The sequence below is a fragment of the Chiloscyllium punctatum genome, chromosome 1 (genome assembly GCF_047496795.1).
Source record: "Chiloscyllium punctatum isolate Juve2018m chromosome 1, sChiPun1.3, whole genome shotgun sequence".
NCBI classification, from domain to species: domain Eukaryota; kingdom Metazoa; phylum Chordata; class Chondrichthyes; order Orectolobiformes; family Hemiscylliidae; genus Chiloscyllium; species Chiloscyllium punctatum.
In genome coordinates this window covers 39,021,876-39,035,585 of record NC_092739.1, presented here as the reverse complement: position 1 = coordinate 39,035,585, position 13,710 = coordinate 39,021,876, and the positions used below count along the sequence as shown (strand labels likewise).

Below are 13,710 nucleotides of genomic sequence, written 5' to 3'. Positions count from 1 at the left end.
TTGCCCAATGTAGTGTTTGTTACAGTTCTTGCAAGGTATTTTGTAAATGACATTAGTTTTGGTTGTTGTCTGTACGGGGTCTTTCAAGTTCGTTAGCTGCTGTTTTAGTGTGTTGGTGGGTTTGTGATGCCAAGAGGTCTGAGTAGTCTGTTAGTCATTTCCATGATGACTTTGATGTTGGGGTGAGTGGCTGGGTTTTTGGGCGTGTTTTGTCTGCTTGTGTGGGTTTGTTGCTGAGAAATTGGTAGACTGTGTTCATTGGGTACCCCGCTCTTTTTGAATACCCTGCATAAGGTGATTTTCCTCTGCTCTTTGTAGTTCCTCTGTGTTGCAGTGTGTGGTGGCTCGTTGAAAAAGTGTTCTAAAGCAGCTTCATTTGTGGGTGTTGGGATGATTGCTTCTGTAGTTCAGTATTTGGTCCATATGTGTTGTTTTCCTATAGATCTTAGTTTGAAGTTCCCCATTCCCATGCAAGACCATCAATAATACCTTTATGGTATAAAATTCACTAAAGAGGAGGAAACCAACAACAAACTGCCATTCCTAGATGTCCCAGTAGAGCAAGCAGCCAATGGGGAACTTCAAACCAGTGTCTACAGGAAAACAACACATATGGAGCAAATACTGAACTACAGAGGCTCACTGATAGTATAGTGATGAAATGTCTGAAAATGAACCTTGCAGCTCAGCGAGCAAACCTACACCCAGAACCTCAACCTGAGCTACAAATCATCTCAAAACTTGCTAATTAGATTTGTTTTACAAGTAGTGATTTGCAATATGGCAAATGAGTTATTTGGCACTTGGCATATGTCAATTGTAATGTGCTTTGGAGGTTTAAGATTGCCTTTGCACCTACAGTTTTCAAAGCTCTCCAGGACTGGGATCATTTGCAATGATTACAATGGGCAAATGTTGAACTACTGTTGTATAATGTGATAATGAGTTGGATAGCTGGTTTACATTGCAGAGTGATGTCAGCAATATGGGTTCAATTCCTGCACAGGCTGACGTTACCATGAAGATCCTCCTTTCTCAGTCTTCCCCTTGTGTGAAAGTTAGTGATCATCAACTAGGCAAAAGTGAGGACTGCAGATGCTGGAAATCAGATTTTAGATTAGAGTGGTGCTGGAAAAGCACAGCAGGTCAGGCAGCATTCGAGGAGCAGGAAAATTGATGTTTCAGGCAAAAGCCCTTCAGCAGGAATGGAGGCTGGGACCCTCCAGGGTGGAGAGATAAGTGGGAGGGGGGTGGGGCTGGAGCGAAGGTAGCAAAGAGTTCAATAGGTGGATGGGGTGGGGATGAAGGTGACAGGTCAGAGAGGAGGATGGGAGAAGGTAGCAAAGAGTAAGCAAATGTGCCTGTGGTGCATTTAACCTGAAGATCACCAAGTTTCAGAGTTTAGATCAGTTTCAGTACATGGTTTGAAGACTTCGGGGAGAGGAAATGACCTGGGGGTTGCAGTAAGAGAGAAGAGCCCATCCTCCTCTGTGACCTATCACCTCTATCCCCACGCCCATACACCTATTGTACTCTCTGCTACCTTCACCCCAGCCCCCCTCCCCCTCCCCCACTTATCTCTCCACCCTCCAGGCTCCCCGCCTCCATTCCTGATGAAGGGCTTTTGCCCAAAATGTCGTTTTTCCTGCTCCTCGGATGCTGCCTGACCTGCTGTGCTTTTCCAGCACACTCTGATCTAAACTCTGAAACTTGGTGATCTTCAGGTTAAATGCAGCACCAGTTGTCTCTCACTCATGCGAGAACAGACTATCATGACTTTACCTTTATGTGATTACCAAGATATTAAAAAGTGAAGAGTGTGAGCTTTGGTCTTTTTGTACCAACGCTTCTTTACTATCTGGATTAGGACTTCTATCCCAATGACCAAGACCATAAGACAATGGACTTAGAAATAGGCTATTGAGTACATTAAGTCTGCTCTGCCATTCAACAACATCATGGCTGATATGCATAACTGCTCCTTTTTCTCTTAGTGGTTAAAAAAATTATCTTAGCCTTGAACATAATTAACAATTCAGCCTCTAGAGCCCTATGTGGTAAAGAATTCCATGGACTGACTACCCTCAACAAAAGAAATTCCTCCTCATCTCAGTCTTAAGTGGGCAACCTGTTATTCTGAGATTATGCCCTCTGATGCTAGACTCACCCATAAGAGGAAACAACCTTTCCACATCTACCTGTCAAGTCTCCTAAGAATCGTGTATGTTTCAATCTGGCTGCCTCTCATAGGATGCATGGTGTTGGAAATAGTATGCCAGCATAGAGAGAAGATTGTGTCATTAATAGAAGACAGGAGCTTGTAACAGGGGCATTTTCTGGAGAAAATGAACCTTCCCTGGAATGCCAGAGTGCCAATATACCTTTCCAGAGGGTGTTTTCTCAGAATAAATGGGTGTCAATTTAAAACTGAAATGAGGAGGAATTTCTTTGTGAATCTTTGGATCTCCTTGCCACAGAGAGCTATGGGAGCAGGTCCTTGTGTATGTTTAAGGCTGAGATAAATGAGTATCGATTAGAGGGGGAATCAAGGATTATAAAGAAAGGGCAGGAAAGAGGACATGAAGGATACGGATCAGCCATGATCTTATTGAACGATGGAGCAAGCTTGGGGGGGGCTGAATATCCCACTACTGTTCCTCTTCCTTATGGCTTTACTTTCCTTAACTAAGGGCACCAAATTGTTCACTATATTCCAGGTGTGCCTTGTATACCTTTAGCAAGATCTCCCTATTTTTATCCTCTATTGCATTTAAAATCAAGAACAACATTCCATTTGCTTTCCCTATTATCTGCTGCACTTGAACTGTTTACCTGCTGAGCTAGCTTTATGTGGTTTATGTTCAAGGGCTCCCAAATCCCTCTGTGCTGTAGCTTTCTGCAGATTTTCTTCACTTAAGTAATATCCAACTCCTCTAATCTTCCTGCCAAAGTGCGTAACCTCACATTTTCTCACATATTTTCCATCTGTGAAGTTTTGCATTCTCTCCATAACCTGTCCACATGCCTCTGCATTCACTTTGTATAATCCTCACCATTTGCCTTCCCACCTACGTTGTGACAACTTGGCTATAATATATTCACTTTCCTCATCCAAGCCATTTATGTTACAAATCATGTAGCCCCAGCACTGATCCTGTGCAACTCTACCAGTTACAGGTTGCCACCCTGAAACCACATAACCACTTATCCCAATTCTCTGTCTTCTATTAATTAATTAATCCCCTATCCATGCTAATATACTACCTCCAATGTTAGAAGCTCTTATCTTTTTAAAAAGCCTAATGTATGATATGCTATTGGACAATTTACAAAAATCCAAATATATCTATTGCACTCCATTTATCTATCCTGCTTGCTCTCTCCTTAAAGAATTATAATAACTTTTTAGGGCATGATTTCCCCTTTGTGAAGCCATGCTGACACTGCTTGACCATAATCACTCTGCGATTTGGTCCTTTAGAATAGAATCTAACATTTACCCAGGAATATGCTGGAAATGTAGATTCCACTTGAGAACTGTAGTGATTATAATGAGGTCAACCAGATGGACCTCACAGAATGTTAACCTGGTCCAATCAGGAAGCCATGGCTGACAGATGTAAACAGGAGTGTCAGAGGTTCTGCTCACTCTGAGAGCTGCCTCTGAGGGAGCTTGATCAGTGTCAAGGACTCTCCACCTGTAAATAAAAGGTGACTTGGTGATGGGATACTGGCCTCTGGGGAGATATTACAGTGACAACAAGGATGGGATTAGTAATGTAACCATGCAAAAATATTTACTAGCTGAAGCCCGACTGAACTTCAAACAAGTACTACATCTGGTTTTGTCATTAGGAAATGTGGCAAGTGGACCATATGAGTTGTAGTGGACACCCTTACTTGTCTGACTGAGCTTGGGGAACACCAGTTAAGTAAAGGCAATTGCATAGCCTCACTCAGGACAGAACAAAAGCACTGCAGGCCAGTCCACAGCAAAACCCCAAAACAAAGCCAAGCACCGGCCAAACAAATAAAACTTTCTTCAGGATCTGGGCCGACAAGTTACCAGTAGTTGCTGCCGGTATGCGAACTCAAGACAGGGGAAAAGAGTCCCACGAGACCTAAATTGTACAAAAGCACTCACAGGCTACTATCTGGGAGAGTGCACCCTCTGGAAAATTCACCTACCTCTGGTTTGGAGCAGTTCAGTTATCTAACAATACCCTGATTTGGACAGGACTTTCAGAAAATGTTGTTCACTGAGAGGATTAGGGTATCTGGAAGTCAATACCTAAAAGGGAGGGAGAGGCCGAACCTCAAGATATTTAACAACTACAGTACTCACTTGAAACATCGTAGTATATGAAGCTATGGGGCTGGAAAGTGGAATTAGAAGAGATGAATGCTTGATCACCGGTGTGCAATCCATGGAACAGAGGGCCTCTTTTCATGCTGTAAAAGTTGTATGGATGCTAGCTGCAATATACTAAGTATATGTTACTGCTTGGTCACACAGACCACATCTGAGAGCAGCTAGCATGGCATGGTGTCAAATACATTGTTCTAGATATGTTCTAGATATGGGGTTGGTGATATGGCCAAGAACAGAGTGGTGGAGTTCTGGACAGGAAACCCATGCTCAGGGCTTTGTACAGTCTGTGAAGTCTTAATTCTGCAGTCTGTGTTTTCTTTGTTCCCATAAGTCAGCCCAACTGACAGGGTTACCCTCCAATCCAAAAGGGTGCTGTCTCAAACAAATATCAGAAACAAGTCTGTCTGGTCCATGACCTTGCTGGGATTGTGTGAGGACACCTGATTCCAAAGTCAATAAGGTGTGGAGCTGGAAAAAGCATAGCAGGTCAAGCAGCATCAAAGGGGCAGGGGAGTCAATGTTTCAGATTGGAATCTTTCATCAGGATTCCAAACCCAAGTGCTGTACTCATTCCAGATCACATTGGGAGGAGGTAGAAGACTGTTATCCAACCCAGGGTTTTATTTTTTATGGATTAGATGCAACAAAAGGGGAATTGGACTCCAGAGAAAACCATTCCTGCTCCTTCTGGCCCACAGGTAGTGCTTTGAAAAACTTACCTTCTCTTCAAAGTTATCTTTCAACTACCAGATTTCTAGGTGTCTGCCAAACCTCGCCACTCATTTTAGACCCTGCAAAGTAGGGTCTAAAATCTGAAACTGCCATCCTGATTAACATGGCTAAAATGGTAGCGTCTCCAGGAAACAGATAAGATGCCCATCACATCTCCTGCCCTGATGTAAGTGGTTAGAACAGGTTTCCAGATGCAGTCAGAATTTATCTCCAACTTACAACTCTCCCAACCATCACCACCACCAACAACAACTCACCTTTGTTAAAATTCCTCCCATCATTTCCATTTCACTGCATCCCTGTGGTTGCTGTATTTGTTATAGAAATCAATCTTTAGCAGTTCACCAGCTCACTAGTTCAAACCTGGTAAACACACAGAAGGATTGGCGTGGAGTGTTCAGTGATTATGGAGACTGGTTTAAGGGTGAGATTGAGAGGACTTCTCCCAACTCCACATAAACTTAATTATTAGAAAACATTTTGGCAATCCACCTGTAAAGTTAATGATATCACTGAATAAGCTGAATCATTTGGATGGTGCATTCACATTACCTCTTTTAGATTAATTTTAATCGAGGTGCTGCAACTGATGACCAGACTCTGATTTGCCAATCTGGTCACCTAGTGTCTGTTGCAGGTAGAATCTTGGATTTTGGTAACGGGGTCATTCACAGGAAAGGTTGACACTGGAGATGTGAAATTTGTCATCCCACTAATGATTATATGCCTAAAGAACAGGCATAACAATGATGAATTTATCCGGCACTGAATAAAGAACTATATAAAATGCGAGAAGTTCAAACTGCGTTCAATATTTGACTTTGATATTTTCGAAATTCTCTGGGCATTGAAAGACAATGAGCAGTTGTAAAAGTCTTCGGTATGTGCATTTGGATTAGAATTCCTGCAGTGAATTGCCTTAACATTAATTCTCTTTTACCTTTATTTAACAGTCCGCCATTTTCTGGCTTCGACCAGATGATGACATACAATTTGATTCTCAAAGGAGTAGAAAAACTGGATTTTCCTAAGAAAATAACAAAACGTCCTGAAGAAATGATTCGTAGGTTGTGCAAGTGAGAAGAAATGTTCATTTTTTAAAAAATTATGATGTCACAAACATGGCTCCAGTATTCGTGGAGATGAATAATTCAAAAAGTACTATTTATCAACTGGTTATTCACATAAATTGTAACGGAAGAGTAACTGGTCAGCTGTATTTATTATCAATACATATCTTTGGAAAAAGGAAATTCGACATATAATTGAAAAGCAAAAACATGCAGAGCTCTGGAAGGACGCCAGTTTCAACTGCACTTTAAATGAGGTGCCACATGCATAATGGGCCAAATAGTCACCTCCTGCACTTGTGTTGTCAATATGTTTTACCTTATTATTTCGTAAGTAAAGGGTGACCTTGTTAATTAAATGATGCCCATATTTACGTAAATGCAGACCCCATATACAGATTATTGCAAGGTTGGGTGCGGGTATTCAAATCAGAGAATTGATTTTAACCCCTGGAAAGGGGGAAGATAAAGGAAGTGCAAACTATCAGATACCCAGGATATTATAAATGCACAAGCCTGGTGCGGATGGGTGGGGTGTCATGGTCAAGAAATGCACAAAGAAATTTGGGGAAGAGTAAGTCAAAGGTTTCCTTGTGGATTTGGAGAAGCATTGCGGTCTGGTGTAACTTTTTGATCCCAATTTGTCATGGTGGAGAAGCCTCAAGAACCTTCTGATGGAGGTTTTGGATTAGAAATTGTTTAACATCCCCAGATATAATCTGTGCATTTAAATGTGCAGATTAGAGTGGTGCTGGAAAATTCCTGATGAAGGGCTTTTGCCCGAAATGTTGATTTTCCTGTTCCTCGGATGCTGCCTGACCTGCTGTGCTTTTCCAGCACCACTCTAATCTGGATTCTGAGCTCCAGCATCTGCAGTCCTCACTTTCGCCACATTTAAATGTGCAGCTTGCTGTCTTCTGGCAGTAAACCAATTTTTTGCGTGGAAAATTTACAACCTATGTGATGGCAACAGGATCGATGGAGGAAAGTGGCTTCAGCCATTTCACTCAAGCTTGGCCTCAGCCAAGCAGACAGGATTAAAATCAGCCCTCAGACAGCAGTGTCAGCAAGCAGTCGGTGGATCAGTGGCACTTTTTATGCCAACAAATTATTAGCACCTTTAGTGATACTGAGAAAGTTTCGTCTGTGTTCTTTGTGCTGTGTGCAGTAAATTTGTACAACAGACACTTATTTAGAGGAAATATTTCCCTGATTTTCCACAAGATTACTGTTCTGCAAAAGAGAAAATTATACTAATAGTCAGGCAATTAACAGCTAATATTGCCTCAGTAACCTCTGAAGTCTGATTCTGTGAATGATCATCTGAGTAACTAATGTTTTTCACAAATACTACAGGATTCTATAAAGAATAGAGGAAATTTGGCTTAATGGAATGGATTCCACCCCATTACAGACCTCTGGAGCAGAATCCAATAATATTTTCTGATTTATTTACCAAACTATCTTTAGTTTCCCTTAAACCATCGGAGCAAAATGTTAACCACTTCAAAAATATTGTCTGGTGAGAACCATTTCTGGATCCCAACCCTGCGCCTGATGCCAGCCTGACCTCACAGTAAGCAGCTGCCTAACTGACCATGAGTCTGCCTGCCATCTAAGGAAGGATAATGGGCAAGCTGTCTTGGCTATAGGTCCAAAGAGAGGGCCTGCAGCTTTGCAAGGACAGTAGGCTGAGGTGAGCACTCCCACTGCAGTAGCACGGCCCTTGCTTCCATTGCTTTATCATAAATAGTGACCACAATTGCCAGGTTTCCATTATGGTACAGGGGAAGTTTATCAAAGCACTGTACACAGTCCCAGTTGTGGTTGGCTAATCACTGACACTTGGGTGAGGGTATAAGTACCAATAGCCTCACAACCCACCCCCCACCCTACCCACACACTCCCCTTCACTTAGTCAACCATTGGCAACCCATCTCAAAGACTCTACTGGCCTTGGCTTCATTGATAGAGATGCGAATGGGTATAGAGTTGGGGGGGAGGAGTGAGATGCCAACTTCGAGGAAGACCTCGGTAGCTTCTCAATGAGCCCAATAGGTGGGCACCTGTAAGTTCAAATGGGCTACCTGCCACTGGTGGTTTGACCCTTCCTCCAGTGAGATTGACCTGAGGCATGAACTCATTGGCCCAATGACCCAGCACCCTCCTGCCCTACCTTCTTCCTGGTTTGGCTATTGAGGTCACTTCGGCAGAACTGGTAAAATTCCATCCAATGAGTGTACTATTTTATGCAGGATAGGAAAAAGGTGTAAATGTTGTTGGCCAAATCCTTTCTCTAAAGGCCATTAGTGAATAAGCTGGTTTATTACAATTCAGAATGTTTCATGGTAATTCTTTCTTCAATGTACCAGATTTACTAAATTCAATTTCCCCCAGTTTGCCTTGGAATTTGAGATTGATGTGCTCATTCACTACTGTAACCACAAGGCTACGATATCCAATAGCAGTCCATGACATGGTCCTCATTTGTAGTGGGGTTCTGATCGACACAGGTATCCAAGTCCACATTTGCACAGACTAAGAATATGGGGTAGGCTGTTTAGGACTGAGATGGGGCTAAAATTCTTCACCCAGAGGGTGATGAGCCTGTGGAATTCTCTGCCACAGAAAGCAGTTAAGAACAAAACCTGAATGCTTTCAAGAAGGAGTTAGATATAGTTCTTAGAACTGAAGGGATCAAAGGGTAAAGGACAAAGTGGGAATATCATATTGAGTTAGATGATCAGCCATGTTCGTATTGAATGGTGAAGCAACTTTCAAGGAGCAAATGGTCTAATCCTGCTCTGATTTTCTATGTCTCTATGTTTCATACACAACTTATTTTACCCAACTCAGTGGTATCCTCTTAAATTAACCCTGGTCTATGATAGGAATGTATCAAGCTGGAGACCAGGAATCATATCAGTGGAAAACTTCAGAAAGGTTTTGTTATTTTTACTATTTTTACAGGAAATTCATCCATTCAAAGTGAGTTTTGTTCTGCCATGGTTTCTGTTACTGACAGGCATTCGATGAACAATGAGGGTTCATGGTTTTGGAGACAAGATTGAGTTTGGCTGTAGTGTCAGTACCCTGTCAACCTTTACTGTCAATACTCCAGTATAAAGAATGAGTCCTGGAAGGCTGCAGAATGTATAAAACTATGACCCAGCATCAGACAGCCATTCTTGGAAAATAGGGTAAGAAGAACAGAGACAGAAAGATTTGGAAGAAAACTTACATATTTTTCTGTGACATCCTTTATTGCAGGCAAAACCCAACTGAACGCCTGGGAAATCTGAAAAATGGAATCAATGATATAAAAAAACACAGGTAACATTTATCCATAAAGGCTTGCTTAGATTTTATAGGCATTTGGCAAAAACATGATATTTAGATTGGGGCTGGCACAGGATAATTAGTTGTGGGAGATGACTTGGCAAAGTATCTGAGTAGAAGTCTAGAAGGTCCCTGCACTGTCTGGGTTTTCACCTTCAGAGCATCTGTAGTTCTGCTTTGATACTTTCCCTGTTGAGAATTGATCTGATTGACAGGCCCCCAGTCAGATGGGGGCGCTTGAGAGGAGGATGAAATTGCAGAAGAGAGATTTGTGAAGGGGAGTGTGATACCTGAAGTCAGAGGAGAGAGTCTGAAACCTAACCCCAGGAGAAGGTGGAATCTCCCTGATACGGTGACTTGTGGGAGTGGAGTGGATATGATGGTACTCAGAGTTAAGATACTGGTACCATTTAGTAGAGGCCCAGGCCACATTGGCCTTCTCCACGTTTTTGTCCTTCTCTCTCTTCAAATGCTGGGTTGTTGAAGGACTGAGAAACTATGCCGCCACTGTAAAGCCTGTATAACAACTTAAGTCAGAGGCTCCTGGTCTCTGTAGAGTATAAACGTTGTTAACCTGCCATCTGGAAGTGGATTAACTGACTGCTTTTGCCCTGCACTGATTGCAGAAGTGAGTGGGCAAGTTAAAGACAGCTCAGAGCATGGTTATTGAATTTTAAAGATTTAACTTCTCTGAAAATTGTTCACTCATCAGCTCAGAAAAATACTGTAGTTGAAAGAAAAGACCTGCTGTCAAAAGTTTTCATTTTCCTCTTATCAGGGCAGACATGAGAATGCCAAATTTCAAAGGGAGCATCAATTTGTGCTGCTATCAGTTTGGTTAAGGCATTGCCACAGAAAATACAGCAGGGAGCAATTGTCCCTCATGTTTTTGTGTAATTCAATAAGAAACATGCCATATCTGGACATATATTTTTTCCCTGCAGAGGACAGGTCCCCAAGTATGTGTAATGTAGCAAATGTATGTATGCTACTTTGTGAGCCACTTTGATCATTTTAAATTGGCTCTTGTTCAATTCTTAACACATTTGGGATTATTCAGTAAGTTTTGAAAATCAAGGAACTGTTCGAATTTTAAACCACGGTCCAGGTCATCTGGTGAGAAGATAGTTGTTATAGCATTGCGAGCAGTAGTTACTCATCAGAACCCTGTGAAATCATTAAACAGCATTGAATGTTAAAATCAGAGAAACAAAAAATGTGATGAAGCTGCTTCTTTAACAAGGTTATGTTGTCCTTGGTTATTTTTCCAGCATGGTCGTAAAAGACACAGAAAAATTCTAAGTAGAAGGGGTTTGGGGCCAGTTTGATTTTAGCTAAGGCAACAGGCTTTCAAGTTTTCGAAAAAAAATACTTGTACAGTGGAAGGGGAGTGGCCAGATCTCCCAACTCATCTGTACTCTGGTTTGGTTTGGTTTGGTTTTTTTAGTAGTAGTGTCGAAATAGCTGCTGGATCCAAAGAAGCAGGTCCAGTGATTTCTAAACTCTCAGATCCACACAGTCAATGTGTTTCAGGTATAACTGAGTTCTCATTAGGGGATTGTAAAAAAATAAAAATGGAACCAAGAGATTGAGTCCCGTCAGACTCTGCGCTGGCTGGTGCTACAGTCAGTGTGCTCCTGCTACTGTTGGTTCCTGCTTTTTTTTGGAGGAGGAGAAGTTTCTCTTTCTTTCTCCTTGTTTAGGGAAGACATTTGGTTTTTTTTGATTTTCTTTACTGGTTTTTGCTGTGTTTGTAAAAAAAATTGTTAAAAAGGAGGTCCAGGATGGTACTCTCTCTCTCTCTGACTTCTCTCCTGTAAGACCCTCTGTTTGATTTTTTTCTTTTGTGCCAGGGATGTTTATAGGGAGTGTTGCAAGTATTTGGAAGAGCATCATTAAATTGGGATGATCTGTTGGGTTTTCGGATAGGCTAAGTTAGTCTGTATTCTGTTTTCTTTTGTTTGTGTTTCATTTAATAATCTTGTAAATAAATTCTGTTTTGTTTAAAACTAAGTTGTTGAACCAGGAGAATCTCTCCTGGAATATCCACCTTATGCTTGCTTAAAACAATTAGCAAAGTTAGGGTCTGGGCTATTTTCTTGAAATGTTTTGAGGGAGTCTGGCCTGGTCCATGACAAATGTCACTTTGAAATATTAAATTACAGGGACATTGAGTATTTTTAAAAGATCATTACACTTACAATTAATCAATTAAAATAGCATTAAATGTTTCAAAGAAACAGAAAAAAAAATAGTGAGTTATATATTACATGCAGACATTTCATTGCACTTAGCTGCCCTCAAGGAGTCTTCCTAAGTCCTCTGGTTTCATGGCATGGTGTGGGTTCATCTTCCTTGGATGGGGTTGGGAAAGAAAGAGGGCTGTGATGGAGATGCCTAAGAAGTCTGGGTACAGCAGACATGGAAAGTTAAATGGATATTGTTTGATCTGATTGCCATTGGATGGATCTGTTCTTGCAGTAGTCGGAAGATCTGGGCTATTATATTAACATTTTGAGAGCACAGGCTGGTTAAGTAGTGCTAATACCCTTGCTAATGCAAGCAATCAAAGAGCTGTGTGATATGATCCATTTGTTTTGAGAATGTACAGTCGATGTACCTGACACCAAACCAGCCATGATATTTATAAACCTGTTCACTCATTTTTGTGAAACGTTTTGGTTGGTGTAGCTGCATCCTGTCACTAGGAAATATCTAGTTTATTGAAAGTGCATAGTGGCAGCATGAAATGGTTAACTTGTTATTTAATGTTTTGAGACATCTGCCTGTTTTTCCAGGTCAATTTGTAGTAGATCACACTTTGTAAATCTGAAAGTAGCAGGCATAGACCCATGCCTGAGCTTGTGCAATATACAGTGAGTGACGGACTGGTAGGGGTAGCTTTGATGTGCCCTATTTTGGCATCAAAGTTGCATGCTGGACAAAAAGCTTGAGCCCAATTTACAAAATTGCCAAAATCTTGTAGCACGTGGAACTGTAAGAATCCCAACTCAGTTTTGACCTTTAAAGATAGGCTTATGGTAAACAGTAGTAGGGAACCCATTGGCAGATTTTTCAACTAGCACAATGAGAAAATGGAGCTTGTTAGACTGTTCACAAATTTGTACATGGGGTGGATGGCAGTAAGGAGTGCAAGGAAATGCTTATATCCAGCTGCAGATCCAAAGATGCCAAACATATCATCTACACATTAGAAATATGCAAGCAGAAGAGGTTAGAAGATGTTCAAAATTGCATTTCTCATGGAAACTAATAAAAAATGAAAGTGAGATCTGGGCCTAGACAGGATCCATTGCAACACCATGTGTTTAGGCATTAATTAAAACTGAACTCTACAGGAATTGTGAAGTTCATTAATTTAATTACAGATTCAAAAAACAGTGATGCATCCAGAATGTCAAGAGGTAGTAACATGTCAATAGCTTCTTTGAGAGACTTGTAAGTGAAAAAGCTCTTAATGTCAAATGAACACATAAACACAGCATTGCGGTATTTAAGCCAGTCACAAATAATCTTCACCAAATTGAAGGAATCCTTCATTGTACATGTGAAAAACTTATGGGTTTCTTCTGGGTGCTTTGGTTTTCTCCACACACCAAAGATGTGCAAGTTAGGTGGATTGGCCATGGGAGATGCAGTATTAGAGGGATAAGGTAGGGGGCTGGGGCTGGGTGGGATGTTCTTCAGTGGGTTGATGTGGACTCAATGGGCTGATTGGCTGGCTTTCTATGATTCTATGACTCTACTCAGCCTCTCCTTACAGCTCCAACCCTGGCAGTATTCTTGTAAATCTTTTCTGTAAATCTTTCAAGATTAGCAACAACTTTCCTATAGCAGGAAGATCAGAATTAAATGCAGTATTCTAAAAGTGCCCTAGTCAATGTCCTGTACAAGGTGTCCCAACTCCTGTACTCAATGCGCTGACCAACAAAAGCAAGCATACCAAATGCCTGTGACTCCATTTTCAAGGAATTACGTACATGCACATATACGTTTCATTGACAACAGTCTCCACAGCCTTACCATTAACTGTATAAGTCCTGCCTTGGTTTGCCTTGTCAAACTGCAAGGCCTCACATTTATCTAAATTAAACTCCATCTCTCAGTCCTCAGCCCAATTGCCGATTTGATCAAGGTCCTGTTGTACTCTGAGATAACTTTTTTCACTGTCCACTT

At 41.4% G+C, this 13,710-nt stretch overlaps 1 protein-coding gene across 1 annotated transcript in view; it reads left to right on the top strand.

Moving 5' to 3' along the window:
• The window catches only part of prkg2 (protein kinase cGMP-dependent 2), a 104,526-nt gene that overhangs the window by 78,495 nt on the left and 12,321 nt on the right, over positions 1–13,710 (top strand). The window contains exons 16-17 of the mRNA XM_072593938.1: positions 6,058–6,180; positions 9,445–9,507. Of these exons, the coding sequence (XP_072450039.1) occupies positions 6,058–6,180; positions 9,445–9,507 (186 nt within the window). The remainder of the gene's footprint in view (positions 1–6,057; positions 6,181–9,444; positions 9,508–13,710) is intronic.